The following is a 21,071-nucleotide window of genomic DNA, read 5'->3' as shown; positions in this document are numbered from 1 at the left end:
ATTGAAACTTACAGAATACTGCAAGGCCTGGATAGAATGGATGTGGAGAAGTTGTTTCCACTAGTAGTAAAAACTAGAACCAGAGGGCACAACCTCAGGCTAAAGAGATGATTCTTTAAAACAGAGATGGGGAGGAATTTCTTCAGCCAAAGAGTGCTGAATATGGGGAACTCTTGCTACAGAAGGCTGTGGAGGCTGGGACATTGACTGTCTTTAAGACAGAGACAGATAAGTTCTTGATTAATAAGGGGATCATGGGTTATGGAGAAAAGGCAGGAGAGTGGGGATGAGAAAAATATCAGCCATGATTGAATGACGGAGCAGACTTGATGGACAAAATGGCCTAATTCTGCTCCTATATCTTATGGTGCCTCCGTCTGGAGCTCCCAACGTCAACCCCTCCCCAACAATCCTCACCTTCATTATCTACATCCTGTACCAGCAGTGGCCAATTCTCCCAAAGCCTCAGGCACTCCCAATGGCCTTGCCACCTGAGGGGACCAGCTGCCATTTCCAATTGGACTGGACCAAAGAATGGTAAGATTCCATACTGTTCGTATACTTTTTTGAAAATTCATTCTTGGGATGTGGGCACCACTGGCTCAGCCTGTATTTATCGCCTGTCTTTAATTTCCCTTGAGAAGATGCTGGTGAACCACCTTCTTGAACCACTGCAGTACATGTGGTGTAGGTACACCTACAGTGCTGTTAGGGAGGGAGTTCCAGAATTTTGACCCAGTGACAGTGAAGAGACGGTGATATATTTCCAAGTCAGTATGGTAAGTGGCTTGGAGGGGAACCTCTAAATGTTGGTGTTCCCAAGTATCTGCTTCTCTTATACTTCTAGATGGTAATGGTTGTGGGTTTGGAAGATGCTGCCCAAGGAACGTTGGGGAGTTCCTGCAGTGTTTCTTGTGGATGGTATACACTGCTGCCACAGTGTGTTAATGATATAAAGAGTGAATGTTTATGGATGGGGTGCCAATCAAATAGGCTGCTTTATCCTGGATGGTGTCAAACTTCTTGAGTGTTATTGGAGCTGCACTCATTCAGGCAAGTGGAGACTATTCCATCACTCTCCTGACTTGAGCCTTACAGATTGCGCAATAATCAATGAACGTTCCCACTTCTGATTTTATATGAACAGACAAAATAGGAGGAGGAGCTAAAACTTGCAGGGCTATCGGAAAGAGGCGTGGGACTAATTGGTCAGCCCTCTCAGAGAGCTAGCACAGGCACAATGGGCCAAATAAGCTCCTGTGTGCTCTATCATTCTTTAATTCTATGATCTCTGCACCATGACGACATCAAGCCAAGATTAATCAAGCCAAACCTGTTCAAAATGATGCTCTCTCGCCAAACAAGTCTCCGTGCAATGTGACTGGATCCTGAATCCCAGGTATGTGCTGTAGCTGTATTTATAGCACGGAATTAAAATTAATGTTTAATCCAGTACCAGGCCCTGTTGTGACATTTCCTCATTCACTCAGGAACACAGTGATTGCTGTACATTATAGATGTCTTCCTGCAACTGTCCACATTGCTCAGTTAGCCACCACCTTCCTTCAGGTACCAGACCTGAAAAGGGTGCTGACAACACTGTCAATCCCCGGCGACCCAAGCCCTGATCTTGCAACTCAATGAGGTGGCCATCTGAAGTTTTGTTTAACATCCTGCATATTTCTAGCCAGGTTACATTCACAAGAGTCCTTAGATATTAAAATACAATTCTGATCGCCCTCATCCTTCTCCCAGGGCCCGTTGTTGAAGCTCGTGTGACACTGTTTACAATTGAAAGTGGGATTGCTGTTGTTATTGAATACAGGAGCCGCAATCATTGATTAACCCAGAGACAGGCACCATAAAATCTCATAAAAGATTAGCCAAACACATGAAGAAAATGTTGTTGACTGCCTGCAGTATAATTGGCTGTCAGGAGAATGGATCAACAGCCAAGGGAGAGAGGGGTCCCAGGTGGAGGCCTGAGTCCGGGAGTTCTAAGAAAGAGAGGCTGTGTGGGGAAGGGGGCCGGACGAGGAGGCCTCTGCTTTAGGTCACATGACTATTTTTAATCCACTGGCTGGAAACATGAATGGAACATTTTAAAACAGGCTTTAAAAAAATGAAGCCTAAAGTGATTTGAATTTATAGCCCAAGATGGCTAACCCCAATTTGCATTATTATATGTTACACAATCCTATTCAACAGAGTGGAGTCTGTCAGTCTGCAAAACCCATCAAAGACAATGGCTTGAGGGAAGTGCGAAGGACTCATATCTCCCGTCTCAATAGCAGAGCCTAGATGAAAATCACCTGCGGTATTCAACTGTTGGAGACAAGTCATTAAAACTAATTGCTTAGACAATGGGACCCTGACTAAGTTAGTATCCAGACAGAGGCTAATCACATCACTTTTGGAAATAGAGACATGTACCTTTTCAATTTCTCCCCCTTTTCCCTCTCCCAAGCAGATGGAGAAGGAAAGTCACATGACAATCCACCATTTTTCTGTTTTAAACAGCTGTTTTCTCAGCAGAATGGAGGACAGACAGCATTAGGGAAAAGACCTAACTGGGGTCCCTCCTGTTTTCTTGCTAAGCCTTGAGCCCTGCTGGCTGGCTATGATTGTCCAGAAATGCCATGTTGCAGACAGAGATTTCTTACAAGAGTCAAACCCAACACCACTGTCCCCCGAAGAACAATCAATGCAGTCGTCTACATCTTTCAGCACCATCGAGACCATCACAGCTGAGTCACCAAACTACAGACTTTTTTTTATGGAATCTATCTTTTCCCTCTCTGCAATCCATATTTGCATGTGTGTGAACTGTGAGAGCGTGCGTGCATGCCTGCGTGTGTGTGTATATGCATGTGTGTTTGTATGTGTGAACTGTGCATGTTTGTATGTGTGTCTGTACATGTGTGTGTGAACTGTGTGTGTCTGTATGCATGTGTGTGTATTTGTACTGTGTGTGTGCTTGTAAGTGTGTCTATATGCATGGGTGTGTCTGTGTGTGAGCATGTGCGTGTTTGTGTGCATGTATGTGTGAACTGTGTGTGCGTGTGTGTGTGTGTGTGTGTGTGTGAAGTCAGTGCAGATTTTATTATTTTACTGAGCTCAGTTTAAGTACAATAAAGTTTTAATTCCTTCTTTTGTGAATCTCGAGGAAATCTGTCCTATTGTTTCTTAATGGTTACAGTGCATAACTAGTTAGATACTAACTGCATACTTGGTTGCTATATCCTTTTCAAACAACACCCACAGAAGTGAATAGGAGCAGGTGACCAGGGAGGTCAAAGGAGTGGTCAGCAGTGCCACAAGGAGTTCAGTGATCTACCAGGAGTGGTTATGGTCAATGAGAGCCTTTTGAAATGATACCTCCCTGTCACTGATGCCTGGTAAGGGGAGCAGGTCGAGTAAAGAAATGGGAGATGTGTCTAGAGGGGGCATGAATCATAAACAGCTGCCACCCGAGAGAAAATAAACACAACCAGCAAAGAAAAAGGAAATAAAATTTAAGGAAATAAACATTGATAGGATGCAAGACTGGGCGGAGAAGTGGCAGATGGAGTTCAACGCAGATAAATGTGTGGTGATTCATTTTGGCAGGTTAAATGGGATGACAGAGTATAATATTAAGGGTAAGACTCTTGGCAGTGTGGAAGTTCAGAATGATCTTGAGGTCTGGGTTCATAGGACGCTCAAAGCAGCTTCGCAGGTAGAGGATGTGGTTAAGAAGGCGTATGGTGTACTGGCCTTCATCAATCGAGGAATTGAGTTTAGGAGTCGGGAGATAATGGTGCAGCTGTATAAGACCCTGGTCAGATCCCACTTGGAGTAGTGTGCTCAGTTCTGGTCACCTCATTACAGGAAGGATGTGGAAGCCACTGAAAGGGTTCAGAGAAGATTTACAAGGATGTTGCCTGGATTGGGTGGCATGCCTTGTGAAGATAGGTTGAGTGAGCTTGGTCTTTTCTCCTTGGAGAGACGAAGGATGAGAGGTGACCTGATAGAGGTGTATAAGATGTTAAGAGGTAATGATCGAGTGGATAGTCAGAAGCTTTTTCCCAGGGCTGAAATGGTGGCTACAAGAGGACACAGGTTTAGGATGCTGGGGAGTAGGTACAGAGGAGATGTCAGGGGTAAGTTTTTCACTCAGAGGGTGGAGGGTGCGTGGAATCGGCTGCCGGCGGTGGTGGTGGAGGCAGATTCAATAGGGTCTTTTAAGAGACTTTTGGATAAGTACTTGGGACTTAGTAAGAGAGAGGGTTATAGGAAGCCTAGTAGGTAGGGACATGTTCAGCGCAACTTGTGGGCTGAAGGGCCTGTTTTGTGCTGTAGTTTTTCTATGTTTCTATGTTTAAAATGGGGGTAGGGATAGTAACCAGAAATGGTTGAACTCAGTGTTGAGCCCACAAGTACCCAATTGACATTTGAGGTGTTGTTCCTCAAGTTTATACTGAACTTCATTGGAACATGTCAGGAGATGTGAACATGGGAGTTTGATCAGTAAGTTCGCAGATGACACGAAAATCGATAGTGTGGTAAATAGCAAGGAGAAAATCTTTAAATTACAGGACGATATGTCTGGGTTGGTCAGATGGGCACAACAGTGGTAAATGGAACTTAACTCTGAAAAGCGTGAGGTAATGCATTTTGGGAGGATTAACAAGGCAAGGGAATACACAGTGAACAGTAGGGTGCTAGGAGGTACAAAGGCTCAGAGGGACCTTGGGGTACATGTCCAAAGATCCTGAAGGCAGTGTGACAGGATGTGACAGTGGTTAAGAAGGCATATGGGATATTTGTCTTTATAGAGGAGAATGTAAGGGCAGGGAGATTATAATGGAGCTGTATAAAACACTTGTTAGGTCACATCTAGAGTACTGTGTGCAGTTCTGGTCAACACACAAAAAGAGGGATGTGATTGCACTAGAGAGAGGGTGCAGAGGAGATACTGCAGGAGGTTGCCTGAGCTGGGCCGCTATGAAGAGAGGCCGGACAGGCTGGGGTTGTTTTCCTTCGAGCAGAGAAGGCTGAGGGAGGACCTGATCGAGGTGTACAAAGGGACATAGATAGGGTGGATAGGAAGAAGCTTTTCCCCATAGCAGAGGAATCAATAGCCAGGGGGCACAGATTGAAAGTAAGGGGCAGGAGATTGAGGGGAAAGCATTTCACCCAGCGGGTGGAGGGGATCTGGAACTCACTGCCTGAAAGGATGGTGGAGGCAGGAACCCTCACAACATTAAGAAGCATTTAGATGAGCACTTGAAATACTGTAGCATACATGGTTATGGACAAAGTGCAGGAAAATGGGATCAGAATAGACAAGTACTTGGGCAGGTTTTTCTGGCCAGCTCACCCCAAGACCAGAAAATCCCACCCAAGGTCAATGGACCTATGTATGGTCTGCTACCTGCCCGCTCCGATTCCTGTGGTGGGCAGGGCAGGAAAATTCTGCACAAGGGGTGGGATATTACCGCCTCACTCAAGTGGGACTGGAAATTCCCATCTGAGCTCAATGGAAATTTCCATTGTTGGACCCTCGCCCCGCTCTGATTCTGTGGTGGGTGAGGTGGTAGAGTTCCAGCCAAGGTGCCTAGAGCAGATGCAATGGGCTGAAGGGCCTCTTTCTGTACCATATGGCGTTTAAGCCAGAATGCCAAATTTTCCATTATTGCTCACGATGTGATCTGCCATGAATGAGCCTGGAGAATCCTGCTCTACGATTCTTTGAGGCTAAAGACAGGTCAGGGTGGGAACAAGGCAGTGAATGATATCTTTTGCCTTCCACCAGATCAGGGAACCCATGTCCCTGGCTCTGTGAGAAGTCTCACAACTCCAGGTTAAAGTCCAACAGGTTTATTTGGTAGCAAAAGCCACTAGCTTTCTGAGCGCTGGCTGCCCCTTCATCAGGCCATTCACCTGGAGGTTGCATCACATGACTTGTCCCCACTCCCCCCCACACCCAGAGCTCCAGCCATTAGTCAGCCAACACATCCATCCATGTAACACATTCTCTTCCTACACCAATTGGAAAGCAAAAAGTCTCATTATCCAATTGGATGCGGCGACTGGGAGCCAAGTCGTATTTTTATTCCCCATTTTCAACATTTCCATAGTTGATAAAGAACAATCATAGAATCCTACAGTGCAGCAGGAGGCCATTCAGCCCATTGAGTCTGCACCAACTACAACTCCACCCAGGCCCTATCTTCGTAACCCCATTCATTTACCCTAGCTAGTCCTCCTGATACTAAGGGGCAATTTATCAAGGCCAATCCACCTAACCTGCACATCTTTGGACTAATAATGTTCTAATAATAATAATGTTCCAAGAAAACCACCTTTTTTAATGTCCTGAAGATTTTTTTTTGCCAGGGGTTGCTCAACCAATCTCCTGGAGATTGTCCTTCAGTCCCTGAAGACTTTGGGTCAAATCCTGAAGAGTTGGCAGCCCTTCCTCTGGTTGTTTGCTTGAATTTCCTGCATCTTATGCTTGCCCAAGGAGGAAAAAAAACGAGGAAAACCTTGCTGTATCTTTACATTTGCAGCAGCTGACAAGCATGGTAGCCTATGTGTGCTTAATCCTGAAATAACCTTTATTCGCGCGTTCTCCACATTGCAGTCTGAATGGGAAGCCCTGTCTGAATAATAATACTTAGTGATCGAAAGAAGATAGGTCACAGCCTCAAAGAAATGTATTGTTTGCTTTGAAAAGATAAAGCATGTAGAGACAAGATATGAAAATCATTTATGAGCAAAGTAAGTAAGATTCATTTCAAACAAGCGCCACTTAACACATCAATTCTGCATGTTGTAAACTTGTACGAGTATGAAAGGATGTTGTGAATGATTTGAATGGTAAATCCTTTTTGTGCAGCAACATTGATTTTAATGAGATCCAAATGTCTTTGTTCGTTGACTATCTTCTAATGTCCAACATTCTTTGCTCAATCCAATCTCCAACCCTTCTCCTGCTTACCTCTAGAATCCTCTTCAGAAAACAATAGTCCAATATATAATTAATTGTTGAGCGTGCTAACAGTTCATTAGTTTCGCTCGCACTGGAATATAACAGTAAGAAATCTCACCACACCAGGTTGCAGTCCAACAGGTTTATTTGGAATCATGAGCTCTCTGAGCACTGCTCCTTCACCTGGTGAGGTCACTCACATGAGCATCTCCTCATCATGGAACATATTAGAAGTATATGCATATAGGTTGCAAGAGGCAAATATATCCAATGTGCCATGTTGGGGACCCTGTGGTAAAGATCTCAGTGTCTATCACAGCAAAAGTAAAATGGCTCAAGCTTCTAAAAGTCACAGAGCAACACAGCACAGAAATAGGCCCTTCAGTCCAACTGGTCCATGATGACCATGGTGCCCTTCCCACCACCCCCCCACCCAGCTAGTCCCAACTGCCCTCGTTTGGCCCGTATCCCTTCAACCCTTTCCCATCCACGTCCTTATCCAAAAGCTTTTTAAATGTTGTTATTGGACCCACCTCAACCACTTTCTCTGGCAGCTCACTCCATACATGCACCACCCTCTGTGTGGAGAAGTTACCCCTCAGATCCCTTTTAGATCTTTCCCCTCTCACCTTAAACCTACGTCCTCTCGTTTCCAATTCCCTTACCCTGGGAAAGACTACGGCTGAAATTTTACCATCCTGCGCACCACAGAAATTGGAGTGAGGGATGGACAATAGGCAGCATTTTCCGGTTTCGGGATGAGCGAGACCATAAAATCCTGTTCAATGTGCTTTCATCCTATCTATGCCCCTCAATAAGGTCAACCCTCATTCTCCCGAGTTCCAAAGAATGAAGTCCTAACCTGACCAACCTCTCCCTATAACTCAGGCCCACTAATCCTGGCAACATCCTCGTAAATCTTCTTTGCGCCTTTTCCAGGCTTTCAATGCCCTTCCTATAACAGGGTGACCAAAACTGTACACAATACTCCAGGTGCAGCCTCACCAATGACTTATTCAAGTCCTTCAGCTCTAAAAGCCAAAGTGATCTTCACATCATGACAATAAAGAACAAAATCTTGTCAATCCCCATCCCTCAGTTCAGAAATCCTTTGACTCAAAACATTCTCTTTGTTCCCCTCTCCACAGAGACTGCCAGACCTGCTGAATTTTTCCAGCAATTCCTGATTTAATTTCCATCTCTAACTGGGATCCATTCTGATTTAATTAACCTTCAGACTTATTGCCAATGGACAACCAAGACATCCATTTGTTGCTTTTTTTCAGACAGTACATCATTCAACAGAATGAAAATACAATGAAGATAACTTCAATAAGCACTTGTTAAATTAATAAACAAGGTGGCACAGTGGTTAACACTGCTGCCCTCAACAGCGCCAGGGACCAGGGTTCAATTCCAGATTTGGGTGACTGTGGAGTTTTGCACGTTCTCTCCTCGCAGGTTTCCTCCAGGTGCTCTGGTTTCCTCCAAAGATGCAGTAAGAAGTTTCACACTGCCAGGTTAAAGTCCAACAGGTTTATTTGGTGGCAACCTGTTGGACTTTAACCTGGTGTGTTGTGAAATGTCTTACTGTGCCTACCACATCCAATGCTGGCATCTCCACATCAGTGTCCAAAGGTGTACAGGTTAGCTGGATTGGCCATGGTAAATTGCCCCTCAGTGTCCCAAGATGTGTAGGGGTTATGGGGATACGGTAAGATGCTTTCAGAAGCCCTCTCTTTCAGAGAATCAATGTAGGTTCGATGGGCTGAATGGCTTCCTTCTGCACTGCACACATATTTAAAAAGAATAGAATTGGACTGTTCATATCCCTTCTCAATGACTCCCAATAGAGTCTCAATTGTTTAAATGTATTGAACAATCCTCACAGCACATCCCCAACTTTGCCTAACCCCAAATTTCCCCTTACCTCACAAATAGCTTTCGTTAGCTCTCAAAACCTGCTGCTGATTCCTGCCCACTGATATTCTGTTCCAGTCCAATATGAGATTAAGACACAGAGGTTTATCGCAATGTAGTGTTCTACTGGGACGGTTTGATAAATTAATGCTTCAATTTTAGAGTTCAGCTCTAAAACCGCCACCTCCCCAGCCCTCAAATCTGCCAAACTGTTTCTTCGCTGCCCTCTTCTGCAATTCCAATCCCATCTGTCCTCCCCAACTCCCCCCCTTGACCACATCTTCAGTTGTCTAGAGTCTGTGCTTGTGAAATCCCTCTCCAAACTCTGCTGCCTCTCCAAATCCCCCTCTTCCTTTACGAAACGTTACCTACCTCTTCACTCAGGTTTTATGGTAACCCTCCACAATATCTCCCCCTTTGCTTTTCTCCCCCACATTTCTCATTCCGCCTCTGTGAAAAGGACCTTAGGAGGTTTCTCCATGTCTTGTCCTTTATTCATTCTTGGGTTGAGGCTGTCATTGGAGCATTGCCAAAAGACAGAAGCAGGGAACTATAGGCCAGTTAGTTTATTATTGGCAAGGTGCTGGAGTCAATCAAGAGAAAATAGCAATGGCCTAGTGGTATTATTGCTAGACTATTAATCCAGAAACTCAACTAATGTTCTCAGGACCTGGGTTCAAATCCCACCATGGCAGATGGTGGAAATTAAATTCAATAAAAAATATCTGGAATTAAGAATCCACTGATGACTGTAAAACTATTGTCGGAAAAGCCCATCTGGTTCACTCACGTGCCTTAGGGAAGGAAATCTGCCGTTCTTACCTGGTCTGGCCTACATTTGACTCCAGAACTACAGCAATGTAGTTGATTCTCAACTGCCTCTGAACAAAGGATGGCCAATAAAAGCTGGCCCACGAATGAATTTTAAAAATTGTCTGTCTCGAGTAGCCCACACACAACTGAGCAACTTGAGACAGACAATATTTTTATTATTCATTTGTGGGACATCAGGCATCACTGGCTAGCTAGCATTTATTGCTGATCCCTAGTGACTGCTAGTCCCCTTAACAGGGGACTGGAGTCACATTGTAGGTGGGGTAAGGACGGCAAATTTCCTTCCTCAAAGGACAGACAAGAGCAAGAAGTTGCTGCTATTGCTATTCAAGGGTGTGTGTGTCTGTGTCAGGTGGGAGACAGCTCAAGAAGGATTTGGGCGAGCAGACAGGGTCTGTTAGTATTCCATCATTGTAATGCTGGTAATACCTTTCTTAACTGCTGTACTACTTTGTCATAAAACTGACCTACTTCTAGCAGAGGCGAATGTAAAAATCGTTTTGTCATACACTACAGATCAATGGCCAAATCCCTTTGCCAAAACGTGTTATTTATTTAAACAGGTTACAATGTGGAAAAATCAGAGCAAATGCTCACAAAGACTTTGTACACCAAGGCTGAACAATCCAAAGCTAGATTTTCCTTCAGAGCGTCAGTGCAGTACCGGCTGCGAGCCATCAATATTACAGCCAAATACCGACTGTTGTGTCAAAAATAACGGTCATCGAGAGGTCCAATCATGTCGAGGCTTGACAATGTTTTCAGGGCATGATTGGTAATCTTTCCTACTTCAAAAACCAAATCTGGCTCCTGATCTATTAAAGTCAAAGGGAAAAATAATCAAACGGAAATGTTCCTGGGTCAAAACGCTCTTTGTTTTCCTCAATAGATCGGCTTTGCTTCCCACCCTGCCTTTTGGCATCAACTGAAAGCGTCAAGGACTACTTGATACATCCAATGAATCACCAAATAAAGGATTTTGGTTCAGTTAAACATCATTCAACTGCTTTGAGAAGGGACTGTCGGCCTTTCTGGAGGTAGCTCCAACCACCAATGGTATTTTTGGTGCAAGAAGGTTGTTGGATGGACTGACCCTTTACAATGTAGCTCTTTCCATTATGTTGCAGTTTGAAGTAAGATACAAGGAAATTTTCACCAATTTAAAATACATGGGCAATAATGTCCATTGACAACATGGGGGGCGGGGGGGTGGGGGGGTGGGGGTGGGAGAGACAGAGAGAGAGAGAAGGTGGTGATGGCCTCGTGGTATTATTGCTAGGCTATTAATCCAGAAACTCAGCTAATGTTCTGGGGACCCGGATTCGAATCCCGCCACAGTGAAGGTGGAATTAGTATTCAATAAAAAATATCTGGAATTAAGAATCTACTGATGACCGTGAAACCATTGTCAATTGTCGGAAAAACCCATCTGGTTCATTAATGTCCTTTAGAGAAGGAAATCTGCAGTCCTTACCTCATTTAGCCTACATGTGACTCCAGAGCCGCAGCAATATGGTTGGCTCTGAGCTGCTCTTGGCCAGCTAGGGATGGGCAATAAATGCTAGCCAGCCAGTGATGCCCATGTCCCACGAATGAATAAAAAGAAATGCCTTTTGCAACCTATTCAAATCAATAACCATCTTAAAATATCACGGAGGTAGGATAAATGAGTATTTTCCATGTTTCACTGGGTCTTGTCTGCCTGACTCACGCTCACATCTTTTAGAGCTTTTTTTTAAGTTTAAAGTGTATTTATTGGTATCACAAGTAGGCTTGCATTGACACTGCAGTGAAGTTACTGAGAAAATCCCCTAGACGCCACACCCTGGTACCTGTTCGGTTACACCGAGGGAGAATTTAGCATGGCCAATGCACCCGACTAGCATGTCTTTCGGACTGTGGGTGGAAACCAGAGCACCAGGAGGAAACCCATGCAGACACAGGGAGAACGTGCAGACGCCATACAGTCACCCAAACTGGGAATCAAACGCAGGTCCCTGGCGCTGTGAGGCAGAAGTACGAAGCAATGTGGTTCTGTCTGGCCTGTAGCCAACATCACATTTCCTCTGTCTATGTATGCCACTTGTATAATTGCACCCAATCAACCGTTATTTGCAACAATGCTGCACGACCTTACACGTGTACATGTATCTTACCTGGTGTTCCATAGCCTTCTACATGACCCTAAAATCCTTAAATATAAACTATTAAGCAACTGAGCTCTTTATCTGTGGGTTACAGCTCAGGCAAGGTTGACAACCTGACAACCACCAACAGCGAGGGTTCAAAATTCTCATGAGAACAACACAGAATGTTGGATTAAGCAGCTGTTCAAAGCTGCAGATTGCAGGCTAAGCAATTCCTCAGTCCTTTCCCAGACCATCGCTCAACAAGACACCAGATCCATTCAAAAATAACAATAATTTCTGGGTAAAACCCACAAACAGCAAAAAGGAATACAACGAGTAGCAAAGTATTTTTTCCATAGCCATGTTGGGATTCCTCGGGTTTTACTTATTTGGAAAGCAGTCATACTGAAAATAATCACATTGCAATATCCCAAGACTTGCGTACGCAGCACAATACAGCAGAAGCACAAGGCATCTCAGTTTGTGTGTTCTCAGCTCCTACCTGGGATGATTGAGACTGTATCTTTCTCCCACGACACAACGCTAACATACTCCTGCACCGAAGGAGGAATGAGGCACTTGAAAACAGCCACGCTCCCGCGCATTGACCTTTGATCCTCCACCCGTACGGTGTAGGGTTCCCTGAAAACTGAGACAAAGTAAAGCATGTTAATAGGAGCGAACTTCTCCGGTGCGCAAAGTTCAGGTTCACAAATTCCCCCTAGACAGTCAGAACCAGCGTAATCAGCCATTGTGATGTCTGATTCGAGTCATACAGTAAGAAGTCTTACAACATCAGGTTAAAGTCCAACAGGTTTATTTGGTAGCAAACGCCACTAGCTTTCGGAGCGGCAAGCACTCTGAAAGCTAGTGGTGTTTGCTACCAAATAAACCTGTTGGACTTTAACCTGATGTTGTAAGAATTCTTACTGTGTTTTCCCCAGTCCAACATTGGCATCTCCGCACCATAACTACCACAGAATCATACAGCACAGAAACAGGCCCTCCAGGCCAATCAGTCCAAGCCAACTATGCTGCCCTCCCAGCTAGTCCCAAATGCCCACATTTGGCCCATATCCCACTAATCTTTTCCCATCCATCTGCTTATCCAAATGTTGCTATGGAACCTGTCTCAGCAACTTTCTCTGGCAGCTCATTCCATATACGCATCACCTTCTGCATGAAGGAGTTGCCCCTCAGGCCCCCTTTAAATCTTTCCACCTCATCTTAAAGCTATGCCCTCCAGTCTTCAATTTCCCCTTCCTTGGGAAAAAGATGATGAGCCTTCATCCTATCTATGCCCCTCATGATTTTATACACCTCATTTTCCTATGTTCCAAGGAATAAAATCCTAGCCTGGCCAACCTGCCCCTATAACTCAGGCCCACTAGTCCTGGCAATATCCTCATAAACCTTCTGAGAAGAGGAGAAACATCTCGTGGGTCTCCTCAAGCTGAAGGTGATTCTTGATCTGATGGCACATTAGAAAGTAAGAAATAAGAAGAGAGAATTTGCATTCCTCTAGCACCTTTCACATCCTCAGGGAGTTTTTGATCAGCAAAGAAGTCAAGGGTTATGGGCTGGGAGGGGGGGAATGAAGGCAGGAATGTGGAGTTGAATCAACCAGGATCTTAACAAATGATGGAGCAAGCTTGAGGGGCCGAATGGCCCACTTCTTCTCCTAGTTCTTGAGGTCTTATGACTCAATGTGCAGCAGCCATTTTGTACATGGCTAACCGCCACCAGACGCAGTGAAATCATGGTCAAAGAAACTGTTGGTGGTGATGTCAACTGAGTGATAAATATTGACCAAGATAACTCACCTGCTGTACTTCAAAGTAGTCATGATGTGGATGTGCTGGCGTTGGACTGGGGTGTCGATATGCGCAATCTTCTTGGAGATCCTCTCTACTTGGATCCAGCAGTTTGCAGTGTCGATAGTAGTCATGATGTGGATGTGCCGGCGTTGGACTGGGGTAAAAGTAGTGTCATGGGATATTCTACATCCACACAAGGCAGGGTCTGGGTTTAACATCTCATCCCAAGTACAATGTCTGGAATGTTACAACCATTCACACCAGCGGGAGATTTGGCTGGGCACCAATTCAATTTGTTATTCATTCATGGGACATAGACATCGCTGGCTGGCTAGCATTTATTGCCCGTCCTTAATTGTCCTTGGAAGGCAGTTGAGAATCAACCACATTGCCGTGGCTCTGGAGTCACAGGCGGGCCAGACCACGTAAGGATGGCAGATTTCCTTCTCTAAAGGACATAAGTGAACCAGAATGGGTTTTTCCAACAATGGTTTCATGGTCATCAGTAGGTTCTTAATTCCAGATATTTTTTATTGAATTCAAATTCTGCCATCTGCCGTGGCTGGATTTGAACCAGGATCCCCAGAATATTAGCTGAGTTTCTGGATTAATGGTCTAGCGATAATACCATTAGGCCATCAGCTCCCCACAACGCTCTAATTCTCCAGTTTCCCTGCAGTGGGAGTGTGGTGTGAACAGCCAGTAAGATCACGTTCAATATCTCTGACAGAGCAACACCACCTCATTACTGCTCTGGAGAGTCAGTGTTTGCTTTTATGTTCAGGCCTCTGGAGTGTGACAGGACCCCATGACCTTCTGACTTAGAGCGCTCTCACCGAGCCATGGTGCAGGAGCAGTCTATGTAACGTCTGAAGCCCACCCCACCATTCAATGATATCATGGCTGATCTTCATCATCAATTCTACATTCACAACATATCCTGTGATTCCCAGACTGCCGAAAGATCTCTCAATCTCAGCCATGAATATACTCATTGAATGACCAACCCTCTGGGGTACAGAATTCCAAAGATTCACAGTCCTCTGAGTGAAGACATTTTTTTCTCATCTCAAACCTCAATATGTCCATTCTTCCATTGTTAATAGCAGAGATCTGAGGAGATACAGATCAAAAGGTGCCGCAGCTAACCTGGCACACACTTAGTCTTACAGCTTCCAGAGTATTTTTTTTTAACTGCTGTTAAATATCCATGGCTACGGTAAATGTTTACCGACAGAATCACTGAGGTAGCCACCAACTGATTCTTAATTCCCATTGTTGACTGGAGGCGAACCTGACATCAATCTCATTGCTTCAGTCATTTCAGTTTTTTAAAAGTTTCTTAAAGTTTATAAATAAGGGTAGGCTTACAATTACATTGCATTACACCACAAGTAGGCTAACATTAATGAAGTTACTGTGAAAATCCCCTTAATCGCCACATTCCAGTAACTGTTTGGGTCTGCTGACAGAGAATTTAGCATGGCCAATGCACCTAACCAGCACGTCTTTCGGACTGTGGGAGGAAACCAGAGGACCCGAAGGAAACCCTTGCAATGAAGTTACTGTGAAAATCCCGTAGTCGCCACATTCCGGTGCCTGTTCAGGTACACTGAGGAAGAGCTTAGCATGGCCACTGCTGAACCAACACATCTTTTGGACTGTGAGAGGAAACCAGAGCACCCGGAAGAAACCCATGCAGCCACGGGGAGAACGTACAGACTCTGCACAGACAGTGACCCAAGCTGGGAATCGAACCCAGGTCCCTAGCACTGTGAGGCAGCAGTGCTAACCACTGTGCTACCATGGCTTGTCAGGACCAACTAACGTCAAACAATAATGCAGTCACGCAATGCCCACTTTCCTGTGGAATAGCACTCAGACCCAAATGGTGCCCATTCCTGCCACAAGACTTCATCAAGTGAATATTTCTTCAGAGAGTTTCTATGGGTTGACTGTACACAGTATCTGAGGTCACTATTATTTTGCCATATGGTGAAATCAAGACCCTTGGAGAGTAACCATTGCAAATGGTCTGTTGCTGTATATAAAACCAAGCTGACAATTGCATTCTAATCTCAAGGTTCACCAGGTCACACAAGATGGACTCGTAAACTTTGCTTCAAAAGAATGCATGTTTTTTGTCTCCCTCACACATCGATTAGTCAAGATGTTATTTTGGCTTTTTTTCAACAGTGAACAGGGAGGCAATGGTGTGGTGGTATTGTCACTGGGCTAGTAATTCAGAGACCCAAGGTAATGCTCTGGGTACTCAGGTTCATAATCCTACCATAGCATATGGTAAAATATGAATTCAATAAAATTGAAAGTCTAATGATGACCATAAAACCATTGTCGATTGTTGTAAAAACCCACCTGGTTCATTCATGCCCATTAGGGCAGGAAATCTGCCGTCCTTACTTGGTCTGGCCTACATGTGACTCCAGAGCCACAATGTGGTTGACTTTCAAATGCCCCTAAGCAACTAGGGATGGATGTCACTCATGGCCCACAAAATGAATTAAAAAGAAAATAAAAGGCATCACTTTACACCATTCAGCCCCTCTAACCTGTTTTACTATTCCATCAAGTCATGGTTACATAAGAATTAGGAGAAGGAGCAGGCCATCTGGCCCCTCGAGCCTGCTCCGCCATTCAATAAGATCATGGCTGATCTTTTCATGGATTCAGCTCAACTGCCCAACTCAAAATCTGGCCTTGGTCTGAACCCCAGTACAGATTTGATTTGATTTATTATCATCACATGTATTGGGATACAATGAAAAGTATTATTTCTCGCACACATACCGTAAATAGAGAAGGAAAGGAGAGAGTGTGGAATGTAGTGTTATAATTGTAGCTAGGATGTAGAGAAAGATCAACTTAATGAGGTAGGTCCATTCAAAAGTCTGACAGCAGCCGGGAAGAAGCTGTTTTTGAGTTGGTTGGTACATGACCTCAGACTTCTGTACCTTTTTCCTGATGGAAGAGAGTATATCCAGGGTGCATGGAGTCCTTAGTTATGCTGGCTGCTTTCCTGAGGCAGTGGGAAGTGTAGACAGAGTCAATGGATGGGAGGCTGCTTTGTGTGATGGACTGGGCTACATCCACCACCCTTTGTAATTTCTTGCAGTCTTAGACAGAGCAGGAGCCATACCAAGCTGTGATACAACCAGAAAGAATGCTTTCTATGGTGCATCTGTAAAAGTTGGTAAGATATGCCAAATTTTCTTAGTCTTCTGAGAAAGTAAAGACATTGGTGGGCTTTTTTAACTACAGCGCCAGCATGGAGGAAGCACAATGGGTTGTTGGTGATCTCAACACCCAAAAACTTGAAGCTCTCAACTATTTCTTCTTCACCCCATTGATGTAGACAGGACAAGTCCTCCGCTACGCTTCCTGAAGTCAATAACTATTTCCTTCGTTTTGTTGACACTGAAGGAGAGATTATTGTTGTCGCACCAGTTCACCAGTTCCTCCATCTCATCATTTTTTGAGATCTGACCTGCTACGGTGAAGTCATCAGCAAACTTGAAAATCGAGTTGGAGGGGGATTTGGCCACATAGTCATAGGTATAAAAGGAATATAGTAGAGGGCTGAGGACACAGCCTTGTGGGGCACTGGTGTTGAGGATGATCATGGAGGAGGTGTTGTTGCCTATCCTTAGTGATTGCGATCTGTGGGTTAGGAAGTTCAGGATCCAGTCGCAGAGGAGGAGCCGAGCTCCAGGTATGGAGTTTGGAGACGAGCTTTGTAGGAATAATGGTGCTGAAGGTTGGGCTGTAGTCAATAAAGAGGGATCTGACATGGGTGTCCTTGTTATCTAGGTGCTCTAGGGTTGAGTGCAGAGCCAGGGAGATGGCATTTGCTGTGGCCTTCATCTTGTAGCCTGTTATGTCTTGCAGGCCTTGCCGTAGTTGGCAGGGGCCCGTGTGACTACCTAGCTTGGTCCATTTTGGCAACCTTAGTCACAAGGCTGCTGGTTTTGAGACAATGTACCTATCTCTGCATTCTAACTAAATACATGTGATACACCCAATTGTATTGCATTCATTTTGACATAATTAGAATTTTGATTTATTATTACTGGTGCAGCACTATTGAAGGAGAGCATTGTTCCAGGAAACTGGGTTTTACTGTGGGTCAATTAGGATCAGGCCGGTTGTGAACATGTCCAGGCAGACCAAGCCCGTTCCACATGAGGAAAAACTTACCACCATTGATTGTAACCATGGAGATGTCTACAGATGACATCTGTAGACTACCCGGGAGGGGAGAAGAGGTCTTTTAAAAGGCACACTGTCATCCAACAGGGGCAACATTAAAAAGTTAATCATTCTCATGAACAGGACCTTAGCTAAGTCCTGGTTTATGAATACACAGCACAGATTTGTCTTTTCCCTCCCATTGTTAGATGCTTCTTCACCGAGGCATAATGAGGTTGAGCAGGAGATGCCACATTTCACATTGGTCTTTTCAGTCAATGAGCAAATTCCCCATCATGGCTCTTTGGACGAGAGGGGTGGATGGGGGTCAGTGCGTCAGGTGGGGGTGTGGTAATATTGTATCTAAATAATAAGAACATAAGAAATAGGAACAGGAGTAGGTCATCTAGCCCTTCGAGCCTGCCCTGCCATTCAATAAGATCATGGCTGATCTGATAGTGGTTCAGTTCCACTTACCCGCCTGCTCCCCATAACCCTTAATTCCCTTATTGATCAGAAATCTACCTACCCATGACTTAAATACATTTAACGAGGTAGCCTCCACTGTTTCAATGGGCAGAGAATTCCAAAGATTCACTACCCTCTGAGAGAAGAAGTTCCTCCTCAACTCTGTTCTAAATTGACTCCCCCTTACTGTGAGGCTGTGCTTTCTAGTTCTTGTTTCCTTTCTAAGTGGAAATAATCTCTCTGCCTCTACCCTGTCTAGCCCCTTCATTATCTTATATGTCTCTATAAGATCTTCCCTCAGCCTTCTAAATTCCAATGAGTTCAGGCCCAATCTACTCAATCTCTCCTCATAGGCTAACCCCCTCATCTCCGAATTTGTTAATTTTTCCCGGGGTCTGTTTTGAAAATTGTCTCTTGCAATAAACCAGCATTCCGCTTTAACAAAACCACCAGTCAGATAGAGTTGGGTTGTCAATGGCTGGGGCGTACATCTTCCCTCTGCCCCTGGAGCCCCGACTTCACCATCCCCACAGCTTCCACCTCCTGAATTACCTGCACCTCACAAAACCACTGAGGTGAGCTAAGGCCATCAGGTAACAACAGCAACGTTACACATTTGCACTCGCAGATGTCACAGTGAATCCAGAATGGAAACCAAAGCCAAGTTGGTGGATTACCAATGAATTGATCACTTTTTTGCTATGTATTGTACAGTTAATCTCCAAAGTCTGGAGAGTAGCAGATGAGTTCTTAATAATGCACCTCTGTCTAGTTTAACACAGGTACTAAACCATGAATCCCTTCTCCAAAACAATGGTCATATCAAAGGTCTGTTTGCCAATATCAATAATCATGTCTCTAACTTCATACTAGACTTGGACCTACAAACTTATTTTTTAAAACATATCCTCACACACTTTTTGCTCCCTTTAAGCTAGCAGGAAGGTGGTCGAAGAATTCCTGGGCTGATTATCAACCTGTGGAACAGTCATGAACACTCCGTCCATGGACACCAAGTCCTGGCGGGAGCTGGATCCTGGGGCTTCCGGCTCGGCGATAGAGATACCACCACCACTGTGCCACAAGACTGTAAGGTTTCAAATAGTTCCATCTCTATCTTCATTAGAATAACATTATAACTACCATTGTCACCACAGCCTCTCATTCTTCAAAGCCTCTCCGATACCAGTTTTAATATTTTATGGAGATTAAAGTATACATTGGAGAATGAATAATAAAGCTACCATTTAATCAAGAGGTTCGCACTGACAGCCATAAAGCAATTGGCACTCTTGGCTTACAAGAGTGAGCACGGTGGCAGCACGGAGGCACAGTGGTTAGCACTGCTGCCTCACAACACCAGGAACTCATGTCCAATTCCCAGCTTGGGTCACTGTCTGTGTGAAGTTTGCACGTCCTCTCCGTGTCAGCGTGGGTTTCTTCCGGGTGTCCGATTTCCTCCCGCAGTCTGAAAGACATGCTGGTTAGGTTCATTGACCCGAACATGCGCCCGAGTGTGGCGACTAGGGGAATTTCACAGTAACTTCATTGCAGTGTTAACGTAAACCTTCCTTGTGATGAATAAATAAACTTTAACTTTAACAAGGTCTCGTGGATTCCGAGACTAAATGGCTGCTTTGTAACGCCAATTTTCATGCATTATTCTTGAATTTTGACTTTGTGTATTAAATCATAAGGCGTAGGAGCAGAAGTCGGCCACTCAGCCCATCAGGTCAGCTCCACCATTCAATGAGATCATGAATGATCTGACGCGATAATCCTCGACTCCATTTCCCGCCTTATCCCCGTAACCCTCGATTTCCTCACTGATTATAAATCAGTACAAACGTTCTCTTGGTGGATTTTCATCAAGTGGTGGGTGAATCACCATCGCTGGGGAATGGAACACCACCTGGGTTTCAGCGCATCGGGCTTAGTGCTGAGTGACAGCCTAGACCAACTGTGAAGTCACTGCCTGCTGCTGTGTCCAAACAACAAGCCCAAACCTCAGTTTGTCTCGATTAAATCACTTATAATAGGTTGAATTAAATCATCAATGTACAAGTTTAATTAAATCGCCACTGTATTGGTTCAATCCCCTCTCTATCTGATTTTAGTGTGGATGATAACCAACATAATTTTAAATAGATTGATTTCTGCAGTAAAGTAACAGAGATGGGAATCCTTAAAACCCACTAACTTTAGCCCACGGAATGAATTAAAACTCACAAGCACTGATTTTCATGGATTAGAATCATAGAGTCCTACAGTGCAAAAGGAGGCCATTTGGCCCATCAAGCCTGCACCAACAACAGTCCCACCCAGGCCCTATCCCCCTAACCCCACATATTTACCCTGCTGGTCCCCCTGACACTAAGGGACACTATAGCATTGCCAATCTACCTAACGCCCATATCTTTAGAGTGTGAGAGAAAATACATTGAATACAGGAGTTGGGATACCTTGTTGTACAAGACATTGGTAAGGCCACACTTTGGATACTGTGTACAGTTCTGGTCACCCTATTATAGAAAGGATATTATTAAAGTAGAAAAAGCGCAGAAAAGATTTACTAGGATGCTACCGGGACTTGATGGTTTGAGTTATGAGGAAAGGCTGGATTGACTGGGACTTTTTTTCTCTGGAGAGTAGGAGACCTGGGGGTGAACTTATAGATTAATGAAGATAAATTATAAAATAATGAAGGGCATAGATAAGCTA

At 44.5% G+C, this 21,071-nt stretch overlaps 1 protein-coding gene across 2 annotated transcripts in view; it reads right to left on the bottom strand.

Annotated features, from left to right (window-relative positions):
- Positions 1-21,071, bottom strand: part of dscaml1 (Down syndrome cell adhesion molecule like 1) — a 605,093-nt gene that overhangs the window by 532,920 nt on the left and 51,102 nt on the right. For both annotated transcript variants that reach the window (XM_080214516.1, XM_080214517.1), the window contains exon 3: positions 12,362-12,508. In XM_080214516.1, coding sequence (XP_080070642.1) covers positions 12,362-12,508 — 147 coding nt within the window. The remainder of the gene's footprint in view (positions 1-12,361; positions 12,509-21,071) is intronic.

This window comes from Carcharhinus amblyrhynchos, chromosome 29, assembly GCF_965287045.1.
Source record: "Carcharhinus amblyrhynchos chromosome 29, sCarAmb.v2.hapA, whole genome shotgun sequence".
Lineage (NCBI taxonomy): Eukaryota > Metazoa > Chordata > Chondrichthyes > Carcharhiniformes > Carcharhinidae > Carcharhinus > Carcharhinus amblyrhynchos.
Note: the sequence above shows the minus strand (reverse complement) of the source record. Positions and strands in the feature narration are given on the sequence as shown.